The sequence below is a fragment of the Eptatretus burgeri genome, chromosome 16 (genome assembly GCF_056783735.1).
Source record: "Eptatretus burgeri isolate ZD-2024b chromosome 16, Ebu_testis_v1, whole genome shotgun sequence".
Lineage (NCBI taxonomy): Eukaryota > Metazoa > Chordata > Myxini > Myxiniformes > Myxinidae > Eptatretus > Eptatretus burgeri.
In genome coordinates this window covers 780,332-796,141 of record NC_140976.1, presented here as the reverse complement: position 1 = coordinate 796,141, position 15,810 = coordinate 780,332, and the positions used below count along the sequence as shown (strand labels likewise).

The 15,810-nt window shown below is 45.0% G+C and overlaps 1 protein-coding gene across 4 annotated transcripts in view; it reads left to right on the top strand.

The window, feature by feature from the left end:
• Window positions 1–15,810, top strand: part of LOC147010296 (uncharacterized) — a 60,624-nt gene that overhangs the window by 24,655 nt on the left and 20,159 nt on the right. For all 4 annotated transcript variants that reach the window (XM_085860707.1, XM_085860708.1, XM_085860706.1 and 1 more), the window contains exons 6-7: window positions 6,665–6,753; window positions 11,328–11,556. In XM_085860707.1, coding sequence (XP_085716833.1) covers window positions 6,665–6,753; window positions 11,328–11,556 — 318 coding nt within the window. The remainder of the gene's footprint in view (window positions 1–6,664; window positions 6,754–11,327; window positions 11,557–15,810) is intronic.

Genomic DNA, 15,810 nt, shown 5'->3' with positions numbered 1-15,810 from the left:
TACCCCGCGCGCGTGAAGCGAAAAGTATGGTGAACTAAAGCAGTCGGTTGTGTCCGTCCGTCTGTCTGTATGTATGTATGTACATATGTTGTCTTATTTGGAACCTCCCTATCGTTTCTGATTAGGCAATTGTGTTTTCAGTCTGCAGGTACAATGGTGTTGTGTGGTTATGACACGGATGTGGATGATAACTCATGCCGCACTAGTGAGAATATGACTGCCCATTAATAAGGGCCATCACTCAGAACCTGCTTTCAGAAAAGATTGGATTTCTCAGTATCCTTTCATGAGACCAAAGGAAGGAGACCCATCAATGGCAGTTTGTAACTTGTGCACAGGATCAGTCATGGTGGAGTCAACGACATCAAGAGACTTGTGGCGAGTCCTTCACACCAATAAATGGCAAAAGCAGTCAAAACCAGCTCCTCTCTCAAAAGTTTCTTCCCTGATAAAGATTCTCACACAGAAGATCTGGTGACTAAAGCAGAGCTTCCAGACGTATCGTGGAGCACAACATACCTTTTGCCTAAACTGACCATGTCGAACCACTCTTTACAAAGACGTTCCCTGGAGACATCTCAAAGTATGCGTCGGTTCAGTGGAAAACAACTGCGATCATCGTGCATGCCTTCGCACCATACGTTCTACAGTCTGTCTTGGACTATGTGAAACCACATCCATTCTCTCTTGCAACTGATGGAGTAAGTGAGTCGGGCCTCCTCAATGTATCCACTTGTTGTGTGCTTCTTTGACATGAACCGGGGCGAAGTCAACACAAATTTCTGAAGGATGTGTCTGATATCAAACTGTATGGGATTGGGCATCTTTGAGAAAGTGGAGGAGAAATATAAAGTATATAGAATCCTGTGGGAAAACACAGTGGCTCTGAGTGTTGACAATGCAAGCGTGAATGTTGGAAAATGCACAGGCTTCTGCACACACTTTTCTTCTCACAATTTCGCAAGAACACGATTAATTTCTGAGGGTGCTTATCAAATGAGGTCACCCTGCCTGCTGTCCTCACATGCAAAACTAACTTATCTTGTAAAACCCCGCGTCATAAGTTTGATCCTCTGAGATATCTCACCAGAAAACCCTGTGGGGAATACAATTCAGAGCACAGTCACATGAAGTGACTTGTCTGTCATGTCTCAGCCATCTCCTGATTGATGTCTGCTTGTGTGGTGTTTCATAATCGTTGAGATGAGTTGATACAGTACTTAGACTGAATGTGAACATTTTACTTGAGTTCTGAAAAGCTGCAACTCCACCTTGTCAATCAACGATGATCTCAGGATTCTGGTGTATTTTGTGTCACTGACAACCTCTCGAGTCGCGTTTTCATCACGTTCGGTGAACCTTTTACGTGCTGCATTGTTTACGGCCGCATGGTTCCCTGTTGCTTAATTTATTGTGAATTTCAAGTGGTATTTACAAAAAAAACACAACTTGGGTGTCAAGTGAGAAGAATAACCAAAATTACAAAAATTGATTTTTTGTTTCAATTTGTTTTTTTTAATCTCGTTGCAAATCTATAACCGCATCACGCAAGGGGTTAATAAATAAATAAATAAATAAATAACCCCCACTTTTGATTCGCACCAACCCCTTTTTTTTCGCCTCCAACTTGTCATGCTTGGAAATAAATATGAGTGAAATGTCGTTTTTCACTTTGCTTATCACCTCCCTCACCGAAGGTGGACGGAGGTTATGTTTTCACTCGTTTGTCTGTCTGTTTGTTTGTTACTTGCAAAATCGAAAATTTGCAAGTACTGTCGGACCCCGCTATTCGTGGATTCGCGAATCGCAGACCCTGCATATTCGCGGTTTCTAAAATGCGGCCTTCGACATTTGCGGTCTTGTGCTTCACGTATTCGCGTTTTTTGGGGGTTTTTTCACGTGCATTCACGGTTTTTGCGTGCGTATTCTCAATTTTTCATGGCATTTTTGATTTTCCCCTTATAAATCATGAACCGCCGGGAACCGATTCCCCCTTTTTCCATTGAAATAATGTCCCGCTCTTCACCGCATTTTCGAGGAGTGTATCCTCCGTGATTAGCGGGATCCGTCAGTATAGTATATTGTTTGGTCTAGTCTGTTATTAGTACCCTACTGTTTTCCCTGGAGGGGACTATCGGATTGTTTTCCGTCCGTCTGTCCATCCGTCCCACCTGTGGTTTTTTTCAGGCTTTTTGCCGAGAACCTTGAACATATTCCACTGAAACTTGATACATGGCTTTATTGTGATAATTACAGAACAAGTTGGAGTATGAGGGCATTCCATCAATTTTTTAGAGTGATGCTCTTTTGCACTTGTAAAATACCACATCGGGAGGGACATGTATTGCAAAGCAATTGTTGCTCTTGTTTTGTTTGTCTGTCTGCTTGTTTGTGCATGTCATTCACCTACATGTCACATTTTACCTTGATCTTCATGAAACGGCAACACCTGGTAAAGGCAGTGACAAGCTGGAACCCCATTATATTTGAGATTCGTCGGTCAAAAGATCAAAGGTCAAGGTCACATAAATCGTTGATTTTTCAACCGTCTTTCTCAATGTCTTTGTATAGGCTTCTACTGCATGCAAAACTGAAAAGCATGGGTGGACGATGAACCCTCATCGAGGTGAAGTCTTGGTCGACTCCTGCAGTCAGGTCAGGTTAGGTTAGGTATGGGGGCATGGCTGGAGCAGTACGTCGCTGTGTCTAATTTCAGCCAGTACTCCAGCAGCCTCCCGTCTGGCCATTCCCTGAGTAGATGCCTGGCCCGCCCCCATCTGCTTGAGATGCCGATCAACCTGCTGCAACCATAAGACACGAAGTCGGCCCATTGGCCTCATCCTCCACTCACGAGCCTCCCTCGCTGAGCGAATCTGCTGAGCAGGATCAGCGACAGGAAAATGAGCCACATGTCCATACGGCCGCAGCTGACGCTCAGACGATGCAGGTAACAAATCTCATTTGAGTCTCTCTCAGCAACCGCGAGTTGGACACAGTCAGACGAGCAACAGCCAAGCCAAGGATTCTGCGAAGATACCTCGTAGAAAAGAAATTAAGTCTCCGTCTCAGATGCCTGGTCAGAGTCCAAGACACATCCATAGAGCAAGACAGGAAGCACGAAGGACCTGAAGACTCGGACTTTTGTCCTCCTGCACAGTTACCGACAGCGCCACACCCCATGATCCAGGGAATCCATGACTCCCCATGCCTGACCCAGACATCTATGGTTGATCTATGGTTCACAGGCAGCAGAGACATAAATATCACTGCGAAGGCCAGTGAATCTCTCCGTGTCTTCAACATCCTCACCACAAACAGGCACAGACAGGACAGCAGCATCCAAGATGTCAATGAACGCCTGGATTTTAGTTTTGACCCAGGAAACCCATAATCCCAGCAGCTCCGACTCCTCATTCAGCACCTCAAGGACCCCCAAAAGGAGATCCAGTCTCCGCAAAGATGACTGCAACATGTACAAAATCAAGGTCAGAGATCTTGTCATTCTAAAATGATGCTCTGCAGCTTGATCTCTTCGACATCCTCTCCAGAATCCAGTCCATACAAGCGCTGAAAAGTGTGGGGGCCAGTACACACTCCGACGAACTCCAGTAACAACTGGAAATAAGTCAGAGATGGTACCACCACATCTCACAGCACTTTCAGTTCCAGAGTATAGTTCAGACATCAGATCGATCAGATTTGGTGGCACCCCGCAAAGACCAAGAATCCTCCAGAGGGCTTCCCCATTCACTGGATCAAACACATCGCAGAGATCAACATCGGCTGCAAGCAGCCTCTGCCAAGACTCTCGTCTGCGTTCGGTGCGGACCCGAAGAGCAAGGATACGGTCAATCGTTGACCTCTTTGGTGTAAAGCCTGACTGCTCTGGAAGCTGCTGCTCCAGGAGATGGTGGCGAACGCTGGCAAAAATTATCCGAGCAAAGACCTTGCCCAGCACTGAGAGCAGCGTCACCCATCGGTATTTGTTGCAGTCCTGGTGATCACCATTCCCTTTCCAGAGAGGGGCAACAAGGTTCTCTTCCAGTGAGTTGGGATGATGCCTTTATTCCAGGCAAAGCACAGAACTGCATGCAATGACATCAGTACAGCATTTCCACCAGCCTTGAGAAGTTCAGCATGGATGCCACCGATCCGAGGAACGTTACCCCAATTTCAGCCGGTTCAACACAGCCTGTGTTTCCACAAACAAAGGTGGACCATCGTCGGATGGAGGCTCAGCAACAGGGATTCTTTGTGCATGGGGGCATTGTCATGCTGAAACAGGAAAGCGCCTTCCCCAAACTGTTGCCACAAAGTTTGAGAGCACAGAATCGTCTGGAATGTCATTGTATGCTGGAGTGTTAAGATTTCCCTTCACTGGAACGAAGGGGTCAAACCTGAACCATGAAAATCAGCCCCAGACCATTATTCCACCTCCACCAAACATTACAGTTGGCAATATTCAATCGGTCAGGTGGCGTTCTCCTGGCATCCTCCAAACCCAAATTCGTCCGTCGGACTGCCTGATGGTGAAGCGTGATTCATCACTCCAGAGAACGTGTTTCCACTGCTCCAGAGTCCCATGGTGGTGAGCTTTACATCACTCCAACTGACAATTGGCATTGTGCAAGGTGATCTTTGGCTTGGGTGTGGCTGCTTGGTCATGGAACCCCATTTCTTGATAGCTCTCGCTGAAAACTGCTTGTGCTGATGTTTCTTCCAGAGTCGGTTTGGAACTCGGTCGTGAGTGTTGCAACCGACAACAGATGATTTTCCCCACGCTACGCACTTCAGCAGTCGGCGGTCCCATTCTGTGAGCTTGTGTGGCCGACTACTTCACGGCTGAATTGTTGTTACTCCGAGACGTTTCCACTTCACAATAACAGCACTCACAGTTGACCGGGGCAGCTCCAGCATGGCAGAGGTTTGATGAACTGACTTGTTGCAAAGGTGGCATCCTATGACGGTGCCACATTGAAAGTCCCTGAGCTCTTCAGTATGGCCCATTCTCCTGCCAATTTTTGTCTATTGAGATTGCATGGCTGTGTGCTTGATTTTTATACACCTGTCAGCAATGGCTGTGGCAGAAATAGCCAAATTCACTAATTTCAAGGGGGATCCGCATACTTTTGGCCATGTTGTGTACCTTTTCAACTTGTAGACCTTGAGAGCACTTTACACTTTTTCGACCCTTTCGACCTCTAATACCCCTCAAGACCCCAAAGACCCTTTCGACCTTTACAACCCTAAGATCCTTCAAGTCCTTTGAGACCCCGAGGACCCAGAAGACTGCAAGGGCCCTTATGACCCCTCCGACCACAAATATCGCTCATACCCTTTTGGACTGTGCGAGGAGCCGGTTCCCAAGGTGTGAGGAGCCGATTCCCATGGGGCGAGGAGCCGATTCCTAAGGTACGAGGAGCCGAGTCCCACGGGACAAGGAGCCATGTCCCACGGGGCAAAGAGAAAGGTCAAGGTGACAGTGACATTATTTGCATGATTTTTGTCATAGCTCTCAGGCTACCACCTGACGCCTTCTCGTTTCTATGTTTGTCTGTGAGTGCGATAACTTGCGAACACGTTCAACTATCTTCGTCAAACTTTACCAGAGGATTCCAAAGGACAAAAGTGAGGTCGTCAATGTTTTTTGACTATATATGTCAAAGGTCAAGGTGACAGTGACGTCATTTGCATTGAACATCTACACCCAAAAGTGTTTGCGCAACTTGACGTCAAACGTGACACAAATGAGTTGGAAAACATCACCTGCAAATTCCGAGCAGATTTGATGATCTGATCGTTATTTAAAGACCAGATTTCTTTCGGCGCCAGGTGAAGGATGTCACATTTCCGAAATGGCGGCAATCCGTTGACTTATAAAGTTATTTGAAATTTAAAGATCATTTGCATTTTAGGTCACTGTTTTCAACCACCAATTATTTTGAGGTCAACATGGACCAAAAGGTCAACATCGGCCTCATTTCTAAAATTGTCCATTTTCATCCGATTGACTTGAAATTTGAAGAGTTGTTTCATATTTGGTCATTGAATTCAACCACCAATTATTTTTGAAGTCAAATTTGTTTTCAGGATTTTGCAATTTTCGTGCTCATCACGACGTCTTCTTCTTCTTCGTTGTTTTTTGTCAGCAGGATATCTCAAAAAGTTATGGATGGATTCAGATGAAACTTGTTGGACAGGTTGGACATGTGACGAGGATGAATCTATTCGATTTTGGGTGAAGATCCCGATCCGGATAAAATAAATTATTTTTAATTTTTAAAAGTGATTCTTCACAATTGAGAGATGGGGCCAAAAACGAAATGTGACATAATATCTCAAAACGTTGTGGATGAGTTTGGTCGTTGATAAGAACAAGCTGATGACATTTTGCTTCAGGTCCAGATAGATGCAGATCATACCCATCAGTGGGATAGAAAACCTAAACTGTTCTGCTTGGGGAGGTATGTGCATCACCGAGTGCCGTTCTCGTTGTTGTTCGAGGATGGTGCTTGATTTGGTGGTTCTGCTCCTCTTCTGCAAGTTTTGTAAACCTTACTATAATATAATTTTATTTTTATACTCTTCAGTGTGCATGTGGGAACTGGACTCTGAAATGAAGAGTGAGCATTTCCGCGTCACAGTTTTATTCCTTCTTCCACAGCCTCGACTGTTTCATTGTGGAAGATCACATTGAGTTGTCTGGAAAGGAAGATTTTTACCGTCCTGCACTCTCGGTTCTTGCAACTTCAGGTATGTTCATGTGCTTAGATTTTGTGTAAACATGTTGAGGGGCAGCTCAGTGTTTCCTCACTTATCCATTCATTTATTTGTTTGTTTATTTTTATTTTCTCTTTACAAGACTGAATTTCAGGGTGACTGAGGGTATGGACTGGTCGTGGGGCTGCAGGGCAACAGTTTTATTCAAGAAGCAAGGAATGAACGATCAGGAAAAGAGGAAACTGTGCAGCTTTGCTGTGTGTGTGTGTGTGTGTGTGTGTGTGTGTGTGTGTGTGTGTGTGTGTGTGTGTGTGTGTGTGTGTGTGTGTGTGTGTGTGTCTCCCATATCTCCAAAACCATAAAACCGAGCAGCTTGAAACTTTACATGCATACTAAGGGACCTCCAAGGAAGTTCAAGAGTGGGATTTTGGGTTAATTAAAACACCCCTTTTGAAGATAATTAACAGCCTTATTTAATTACATCCTTTATCAGGCGATCCTCGGCCACTTCGCTCCGAATGGGGTCTTAAGGCCCATCCTGAGTTTTCTTGCTGGAGTCTGAATCTGCTCAACCGTGCCTTGACTTGGAACAGGCCGCAACAATTTCTTTAAGATAAAGTATTTTTCTTCACTTTACTCACGAACTTTATCGAATACCTTGATCATCATAGATATGGATCGCTGGGTACATTGCAATGCTCATGAACGCCCGGAGATGCCAGTGTTTGTGGCTTTATGTCATCTCACCTCATGCCATAACCTTGGGAATCTCTTAAACGAAAAAGAATTACAAAATTTAAGCTGAAGATTTGAACTTAGTGGCAATGCCAACTGCTAAAAAAAAGTGTTAATTTGTCCAATTCGGACATTGCTTGGGTGTTTCTGGGTGCACGGGTTTATACCACCAATGGCAATAGGTAATTGTTTGCCAAGCCAGGCGTTCCATTCGAGTGCTTGAGCCACTTTGGCGAGCACTCACCAAGCTGCTTGGTTGTTCATTTCACAACCACAAGAAGTAAGACCATCGCTTTGCTTATGGAAATACCAATCTTTACGTAATTGCTCAAAAAAAAATAAACAGAATAAAAATGAACATTAAACATTATTTTTGTTCACCTGGAACATCGCTGCAGGGAGCTTCTGGCATTGCGCATCATCCGCCCACAAATACTTTCAACTTCTTTGAAACTTCGCATACGATTTCGATGAAACTTGAGCACAATGTTCATCACCGTGTGTGTACCAATGTTTGTTCATGGCATTAAAAAAATCGGGCCCTCATGGGGTATACGTGGGTTGTCCCCCAAAATAGGTATTTCCTTTCTTCTCAGAAACTGCACATGCAGTTCTGATGAAACTTGACCACAACGCTCATCAGCCGTGACGTACCAAAGTTTGTTCATGGCATGAAAAGATCAGGGTTTAAGGGTGTTTCGTGGTGGGGGTGGGGGGGGTGGGTTGCCCCCAAAAGAGGTATTTTCTTTCCTCTCAGAAACTACATGCACACAATTCTAATGAAACTTTACGACATCCTTCATCACCTGTGATATAATCAAGTTTCTCCTTGACATTGAAAAAAAATGGGATCGAAGGGAGACTACGTGGGGGTTGCCCCCCAAAATATGTATTTGCTTTTTTCTATGAAACTACACACTATTTTAATGAAACTCGACCACAACCTTTATCACCCGTGATGTACCAAAGTTAGTTCATAGCATGAAATAAAGAATCCATAGGTATTTACTTTCTTCTCCGTAACATATTTTGTGGGTCATCCATGCCTATCAGTGGTTCCCTGGTTATCTTATCCAGCCGCGACCAGGTGAGCGCCCAGGTGTATTGCCCCATGTTTATTTTTATCGAGCTGATTTTGGTAGTATTGTCATTTGTAAGCAGCTGGAGGATGTCTGTGGAGTTGTATTTGAAAATATTATGTCTTTGTCGATGAACTTTCTCTCCCTCTTTAGATGAGAAGGACAGAGTCTCGTAGACAGTGTGTACATCATTTTAAGATGGGGACAGAACAGGAGGGGTTGGGCACACGAGATTTGGTAGCAAACTGAGATTATAAACATTCTGCCTTACCTCAGGTAGAGTCTGCAGGACAGACATTTCAGATGAGGGAAGGAATGGGGGGAGGAGGGGGGAGAGAAAGACCTGACAAGGTGCCACCATGACTTTTAAGAAGGAGACTGTTTGAACACTTCATTATTGACATTTGTATGATGATATTTTCTGGCTTTCCTCAGGATGTTGTGAGGCAGATAACAGCAATCTTTGAGAGGAATCGTGCAAATGATGATACAAGCATCAAATTTGACACATTTGTTCTCCAGGGGATTCTAATCAAATCTGCCTGATTTTGGCCATTTGAAAATCGAAATTTTGAAAAATTTGAAAAAAAAAAATTCAAAAAAGTCAAGATCACGAATCAATGTTGGATGCTGGCTGAGATTGGTGAATGTTTCAGAAACATCATCAAAGACGTTCCAAGCCTACCATGCAGTTTTCTTCCCTTTAGCGTGGAAGGCAGACATGACGTCACATCCAGTGAACGCTTGGAAGTCTGCGATCCCGCTCGCTTTCTCAGGCCCGATTGCAGAAACTACCTCATGAACTGGAATCCATCTCACCTTGGCTCCTTGGCCAAAGGCAATCCTCATGTTCTCAAGACCTAGTTCCTGTAAGGATGGCAGTTCAGATATTGTTATGACTAGTGCATACGTGTCATTCGCCTCAATGTTCATGGACTTGCTACCATCCGTCGTTGCATCCCTGGCGTGTACAAATATTCGCGTGTCAGCTTCTTTATGACAACATGGAGACACAGCATCCAGTTACTTCCTTGTGTTGCTAAATGCATCTTCTCCTTTTGTGACAATGACTGTGCTTGTCGTCTGTGCTTCACACATCTTTTCCGCAAGGAAGTGAAACAGCTCAGTCTTGTTGCTGTCATCTCAAATAAAGATTCTCCAGTTACTTTGGGTCTTACTGGTTCCTGTCACTCTTGTTTTGATTCCTTGCTCCCTTTTCGACCTTGCCTCGGACTTCAGACTTAACTTATTGCACACATCAAACACTACGTCCACCCTCGCGTACCTGGCACCATAGGATTCCACCTTTGGGATGATGTTTTCTTTAGCATAGTCATCAAATATCTTTGAAGTACGTGGAGGTAGGGCATTGATAAGTGCTGAGCCATCAATGATGACTGCATCTCCCCTTGGTTCTCTGTCTGGGATGTTCACTTGCGCTTCAAGAATTTCAGCCAGCTGTGACTTCAAAATTTTTTGAAGTTTTTTTTTTTCAAATTTTTGAAATGGCCAATCAGGCACATTTGATCAGAAAGTCCTGCAGAACAGAAATGCCAAATTTGATGCTTGTATCATAATTTGCACGATTTTTCTACTATCTACTACACTAATGGACAAATTTGTTTGCGAGCTTTACGGAATGAATGAAAGTTGCTTTCAGTCGAGTGAGCTTTCCATATTAAGAAAGCAAGTTTCTCAATCGCAACCACCTCCCCACGGGATTCAGTCTACAAGAGTGTACAGCATGGATAGGAAAGTCACAGATGGGATGGGCTCAACCGATTAATCGGAGAAAGTAGACTTTTATCAACGTATTCCCTTGTGCAATCAACATCAGGTGCCGTGGAGATGATGGTGCAACCTTTTTGAGAGAGGGAAGATTCCAAGCCCTTCTGGTTGTCCTGTGTGAGCAGACATATCCTGTATCATTGAGGTTGCTTCCTTAGTATAGTATGGACAGGTCAAGATTGACAGAGAAGGAGCAACAGATATTTGATGTACAGTTGGACATTACCATGACGTCCAGGCAGGAGGATGTACCACCTTTAGTAATCTGTTTTGGGAAATTTGCAAATTGTGTCAGACCTGACTTCATCCATCTTCGGCTGCTCGGTCTCGTCCGAGGTAGCAGGGAACGGGGTCACGAAACCCACCACGGGTGCATCAAAAAAAACAAGTAAGTGATCAAGATAATGGGGTTGTGGTTTAAGCTGAGGATTGTTGGAGACACATTGGCGGTTGTTTAGCATTTGATGATTGTGACCAATAAATATGGCCACAGGAAAATAAAGTTTCCTTCTTTGCATGATTTAACGATTAAAAAAAATATAAGGTCTTTCCCAAAAAGCCCATTTCCATATTACAAGCACAAATTGGTGTCATTTTAGTCTGCTCCATCCTCTTATATGGGCTACACCCACTTATCCTTCCTTCCTCTCCCTCACTAATTGTGGTCACATGGTCTCGAATAGCATCCAGGGGGAGTGTTTATCATCATTTGCATGTTTTTTTAAAATTGAGATGAGGTGATTGAACAATTCCTCCACTACTTCACTTGCTCATCACTGCATTAACAAGATGTATCATTCTACTGAAAATCTACTTTTATAAACTCTTTTTACTTGTGTGTTTATAATCCGCTCACCATTTGTTAGTAGTTTGTGAAATTGTCTGATGTGAATGAAACTGAATATTTACATGTGACGTCATGCTCTTCTGTATGCGGATTCATTTTCTCAGTTTATTTTGCCCGCCATGGTTTTTCTTTTCATCACTGTGGTCATTTACTCTTAGACGGAGAATCATCTCGACTTCTACCACTTAAACAACGAGAACAACGAGACGAGCGTGGGGCTCTCGCGGTGTCCCTCACATGTTCGGTCACTCGACCGGCTCGACCCCATTCAACTCCCGCACAGAAGAAACCCAGGCACAATAAGAGAGGGAAAATAACTGCAAGTGATGTGGCGACCGAATTCAAACCCATGGTTTCTGAGGCCTCTCAAGATGATCGTATTGGAAGGTGAGAGGAACACTTGTGCCTTGCACATTACAAACTAATGTCAGCTAATTACAAACCCTGTTTTATGGAAATAAATTTCAAGCCTTGGATGAGAGAGCTGATTGCATTGTTTCAAAGGTAAAAGTTCATTTGTGAATGAACGTGATTAATTTCATGTTAAAGATAGTTTGTTTATGTTGGTCTTGGTTACTTCTTGAACAAGGTCGCTTAAAGAGTTGACCCCAGAGCTTCAGCGGAATGAGCAGTGCTCCGCCAGATCATATGTACATGCCGATTGACAAGCCTATGTTCTGCCTGCCAGAATGTGTGATCAGGGGTCTGGGTGAACAGCAGTTGTGATATGTTGGAGGGTTGTAAGGCTTTGGGCCAACAGACATTAGGGGCCTCCATGGTGTTTGATTAACCAGAGACCATGGATGGTTGTTGTTTTACCCTTAATGAGATATTAATATGGTTTATTCAATAACTGTAACCTCACCTCAGCTGCATAATCACTTTTATGGCAAGTAACCCGTATTTCGTGGATTTGTCCCGTTTTCTTTCCTAAAACCTGCAGACCCGTTTTAGTGTCATCAAAATCCATGTTGGTTGGAAAGTATGAACGATTTCAAAAATGCAATGTTTTGCTTCCATTGCATTCGCATGGATTCGCACACAGAATGACAGACCTGTCGTGACCTCCATCCAAGATGGAAGATACCGCACTACGCTATAGTCTGACTATTGGCTGTGTGACATCATGAGCTTTCCCGAACTGACCAATTCCTTCAATCCTCATCTGTACGGAATCGTCACTTCCTCTCGTCTGCCATTTGTTCTCACCCTGAATCAATCTGTTGGCCTATTTGCTTTCCAACTTGCTCTTCGACTTCTTACTGTGATATTTATCGGTACTTTTGAGTATTTTTAATGGTACGATTCAATTCAGATTGTTATCATTCGTGTACAGAGTGTCCACAAATTACCGTTCCAAATTCAAACCGAAATAATGAATGAATGAAATGGGATACAATGATGTGGTTTGATGCTTGTGAATGAATGGACATTTCTCAAAGTTTTATTGTCGAGATGATCATATCACATTTGTCAACATTTATCATCACTTGGTCTCTATCAACCAAGCAACATTGCTCTTTCCTGTGAAGATGCTATTCGCAGTAAATGTGACGTCACACATCACAGGCGACAACTGGAAATGAAAAAAAGTAAATACAACTTTGAGAAATATTCTTTCACAAGCATGAAACCGTATCATATTGTTGCGAATTCGCGCCCGCGGCGTGCGATCGGCCACTCCACTCGAATGGCGGCCGCCTCGCCCACCGGAACGGACAATTCTGTCGTGATTCTCTCGGAACAACGCGGGAGCTAGTCACGGGTGGAGGTTTAACCCCACCATGACCGTGCCAATTGCCCACCCGCGCAGGATAGGGTTGCTCACCAAATTCAATCTCCCTAAGTACCTGCGCGGATGGTCGACCGGGCGATCGTACCTCGCCGCAGGCCGACTCCGGACACGAACCGCTAAAGCGGTCCGTTCCGTGTTATCAGGATAACCGAGTGGTGTTATCGTCGGCCTCGACGGTTCCGATTAATTATCAGGCGTTTTAAGCCCACTACGAACCCTTTTACATGAAGCAGGATGGAGGGTCAATAAAGAAAAGACGAAGCGAAACGGGAAAACAGTTCACACAATGCACATTTATTACGCGACACACGGAAAGCACACATATACAGCCAAACAGTCAAAATGCACCTTTTTCAGGAAAACAAAAGAAACAACGACGCAGAGTTACTACCGAATGCACGTACACACGGCAACACTGACACAGTTCTACTTTACAAGACACGGCGCCAACCCACATTTACTCAAAAGCAAAGGAAAGAAGCCACCCTCATAGACAAGGGGGCAGACGGGCCTGAAGGCCAATATGTGCGCGGGACCTGAAGGAGCGGCCAGGTCCGCGAGACTGGGTGGGTCCAACCCGCGTCCTCGTGGAGTGTTGGCGGACAAGCCGCAGACGTGGCCGCGTGGCTGTGCCCCGACTCCGTGCTCCTTCGCGGGTTTCGTTGGCACGATGTTTGGAGTGGGGTAGGAACGGGGCCCCCTTTGTTGCACCATCTCAGCGCGGGGGAAAATGGGGAATTGTTGATGCTCTGGGGGAGGGAGAATGGCTGGCTGGCTTGGGTCCCGCGACGAGCGATCTCCCACCGCGACCTCGTCGCCGACCGCCATCCTTCTCGCCTCAGACCCGAGCTCCTTGGCCTCTTTCCACAACTCTCCTCAGCCGACTGCAGAACCCAACTCGATGCCTTCGCCACCCTACTCCACACTCTGCCGCTCTCTGCTGCTGCCACACTCTGCCCGATGACTCTCTTACCAAAACTCTCTCTCTGCCTCTCTAAAACTGTCTGCCACGATTTGCCTTGCGCTCGGCGCTTTATAGGCCGGCAGGAGAAACAATATGCAAATTTCCGGATCAGGATGAGCTCGGGGGCGGAGTCACGCTCGCCCATTGGACGGAGGAAAAGTGGGCGTGAACCTCCCATGATCCTAGAATTTGCATTTATGGATTTCACACGGACGCACCTGGAGGCGGGGCCAAGCCGCTCCGCGCTTGCTGATTGGATGGATCAGAAGTGTGCGTGAAGCATTCTTTATCCGAATTCTCCCTCGGAAAGGCCGCTATTTGCACTCGTGGCTCGGTGCGTATTTTGAACGAGCCCAAGACAGCCTGACGCTCAGTGTTCACAGGTGGTGCGGGAATGGCTGTAGAAGGAGAGAGGTGAGGGTGGTGGAGGATTTATCGGTGGTGGTTTGATGGTTATGGCGGTTGAGACATGGTTGGTTCAAAATAAAGATAGAACAGAAAAGCGGCTTTCTCAAAGCGTCGCAGCCCGAATGAATCGCATAAATTTCCCTCTAAACAACGGGTTTGGGGCTAACTACACATGTACTTAGAGTTATCTCACCTACGGGCCCTGAATGGTGGTTTGCGAATTTCCACAGCCGTAACAATATTATTCCCTTTCATTCATTTTTACCCCGCACGCGTGAAGCGAAAAGAAGGGTGAACTAAAGCAGTCGGTTGTGTCCGTCCATCTGTATGTATGTATTTATGTACATATGTTGTCTGACTTGGAAGCTCCCTATCATTACTGATTAGTCAATTGTGTTTTCAGTCTGCAGGTACAATGGTGTCGTGTGGTTATGAGACGGATGTGGATGATAACCCATGCCGCACGAGTGAGAATATGAGTGCCCAATAATAAGGGCCATCACTCAGAACCTGCTTTCAGAAAAGATTGGATTTCTCAGTATCCTTTCACGAGACCAAAGGAAGGAGACCCATCAATGGCAGTTTGTAACTTGTGCACAGGATCAGTCATGGTGGAGTCAACGACATCAAGAGACTTGTGGTGAGTCCTTCACACCAATAAATGGCAAAAGCAGTCAAAACCAGCTCCTCTCTCAAAAGTTTCTTCCCTGATAAAGATTTTCACACAGAAGATCTGGTGACTAAAGCAGAGCTTCCAGACGTATCGTGGAGCACAACATACCTTTTGCCTAAGCTGACCATGTCGGACCACTCTTTACAAAGATGTTTCCTGGAAACGTCTCAAAGTATGCGTCGGTTCGGTTGAAAACAACTGTGATCATCGTGCATGCCTTAGCACCATACGTTCTACAATCTGTCTTGGACTATGTGAAACCACATCCATTCTCTCTTGCAACTGATGGAGTAAGTGAGTCGGGCCTCCTCAATGTATCCACTTGTGTGCTTCTTTGACATGAACCGGGGCGAAGTCAACACAAATTTCTGGAGGATGTGTCTGATATCAAACTGTACGGGATTGGGCATCTTTGAGAAAGTGGAGGAGAAATATAAAGTAGATAGAATCCTGTGGGAAAACACAGTGGCTCTGAGTGTTGACAATGCAAGCGTGAATGTTGTAAAATGCACAGGCTTCTGCACACACTTCAAGAAGAAAAATCCTGATCTTTTCGCAGGTGGATGTCACTGTCACATACTATACTACACGGCCAACCATGTATCTGACGACTTGAATCTTACAAGTGGCTTCTCAATTGATCATCTCATGTACCTATACTATTACTTTGACAAAAGTACAAAATGAAGAGCTGAGCACAAGGAAATCACTTCATTCTGTGATCAGAAGTACAGAAAGATTCTCAAGTATGGAACAACGTGACGGCTCAGCAGGGACACTTGTATGAACAGGATTCTGGTG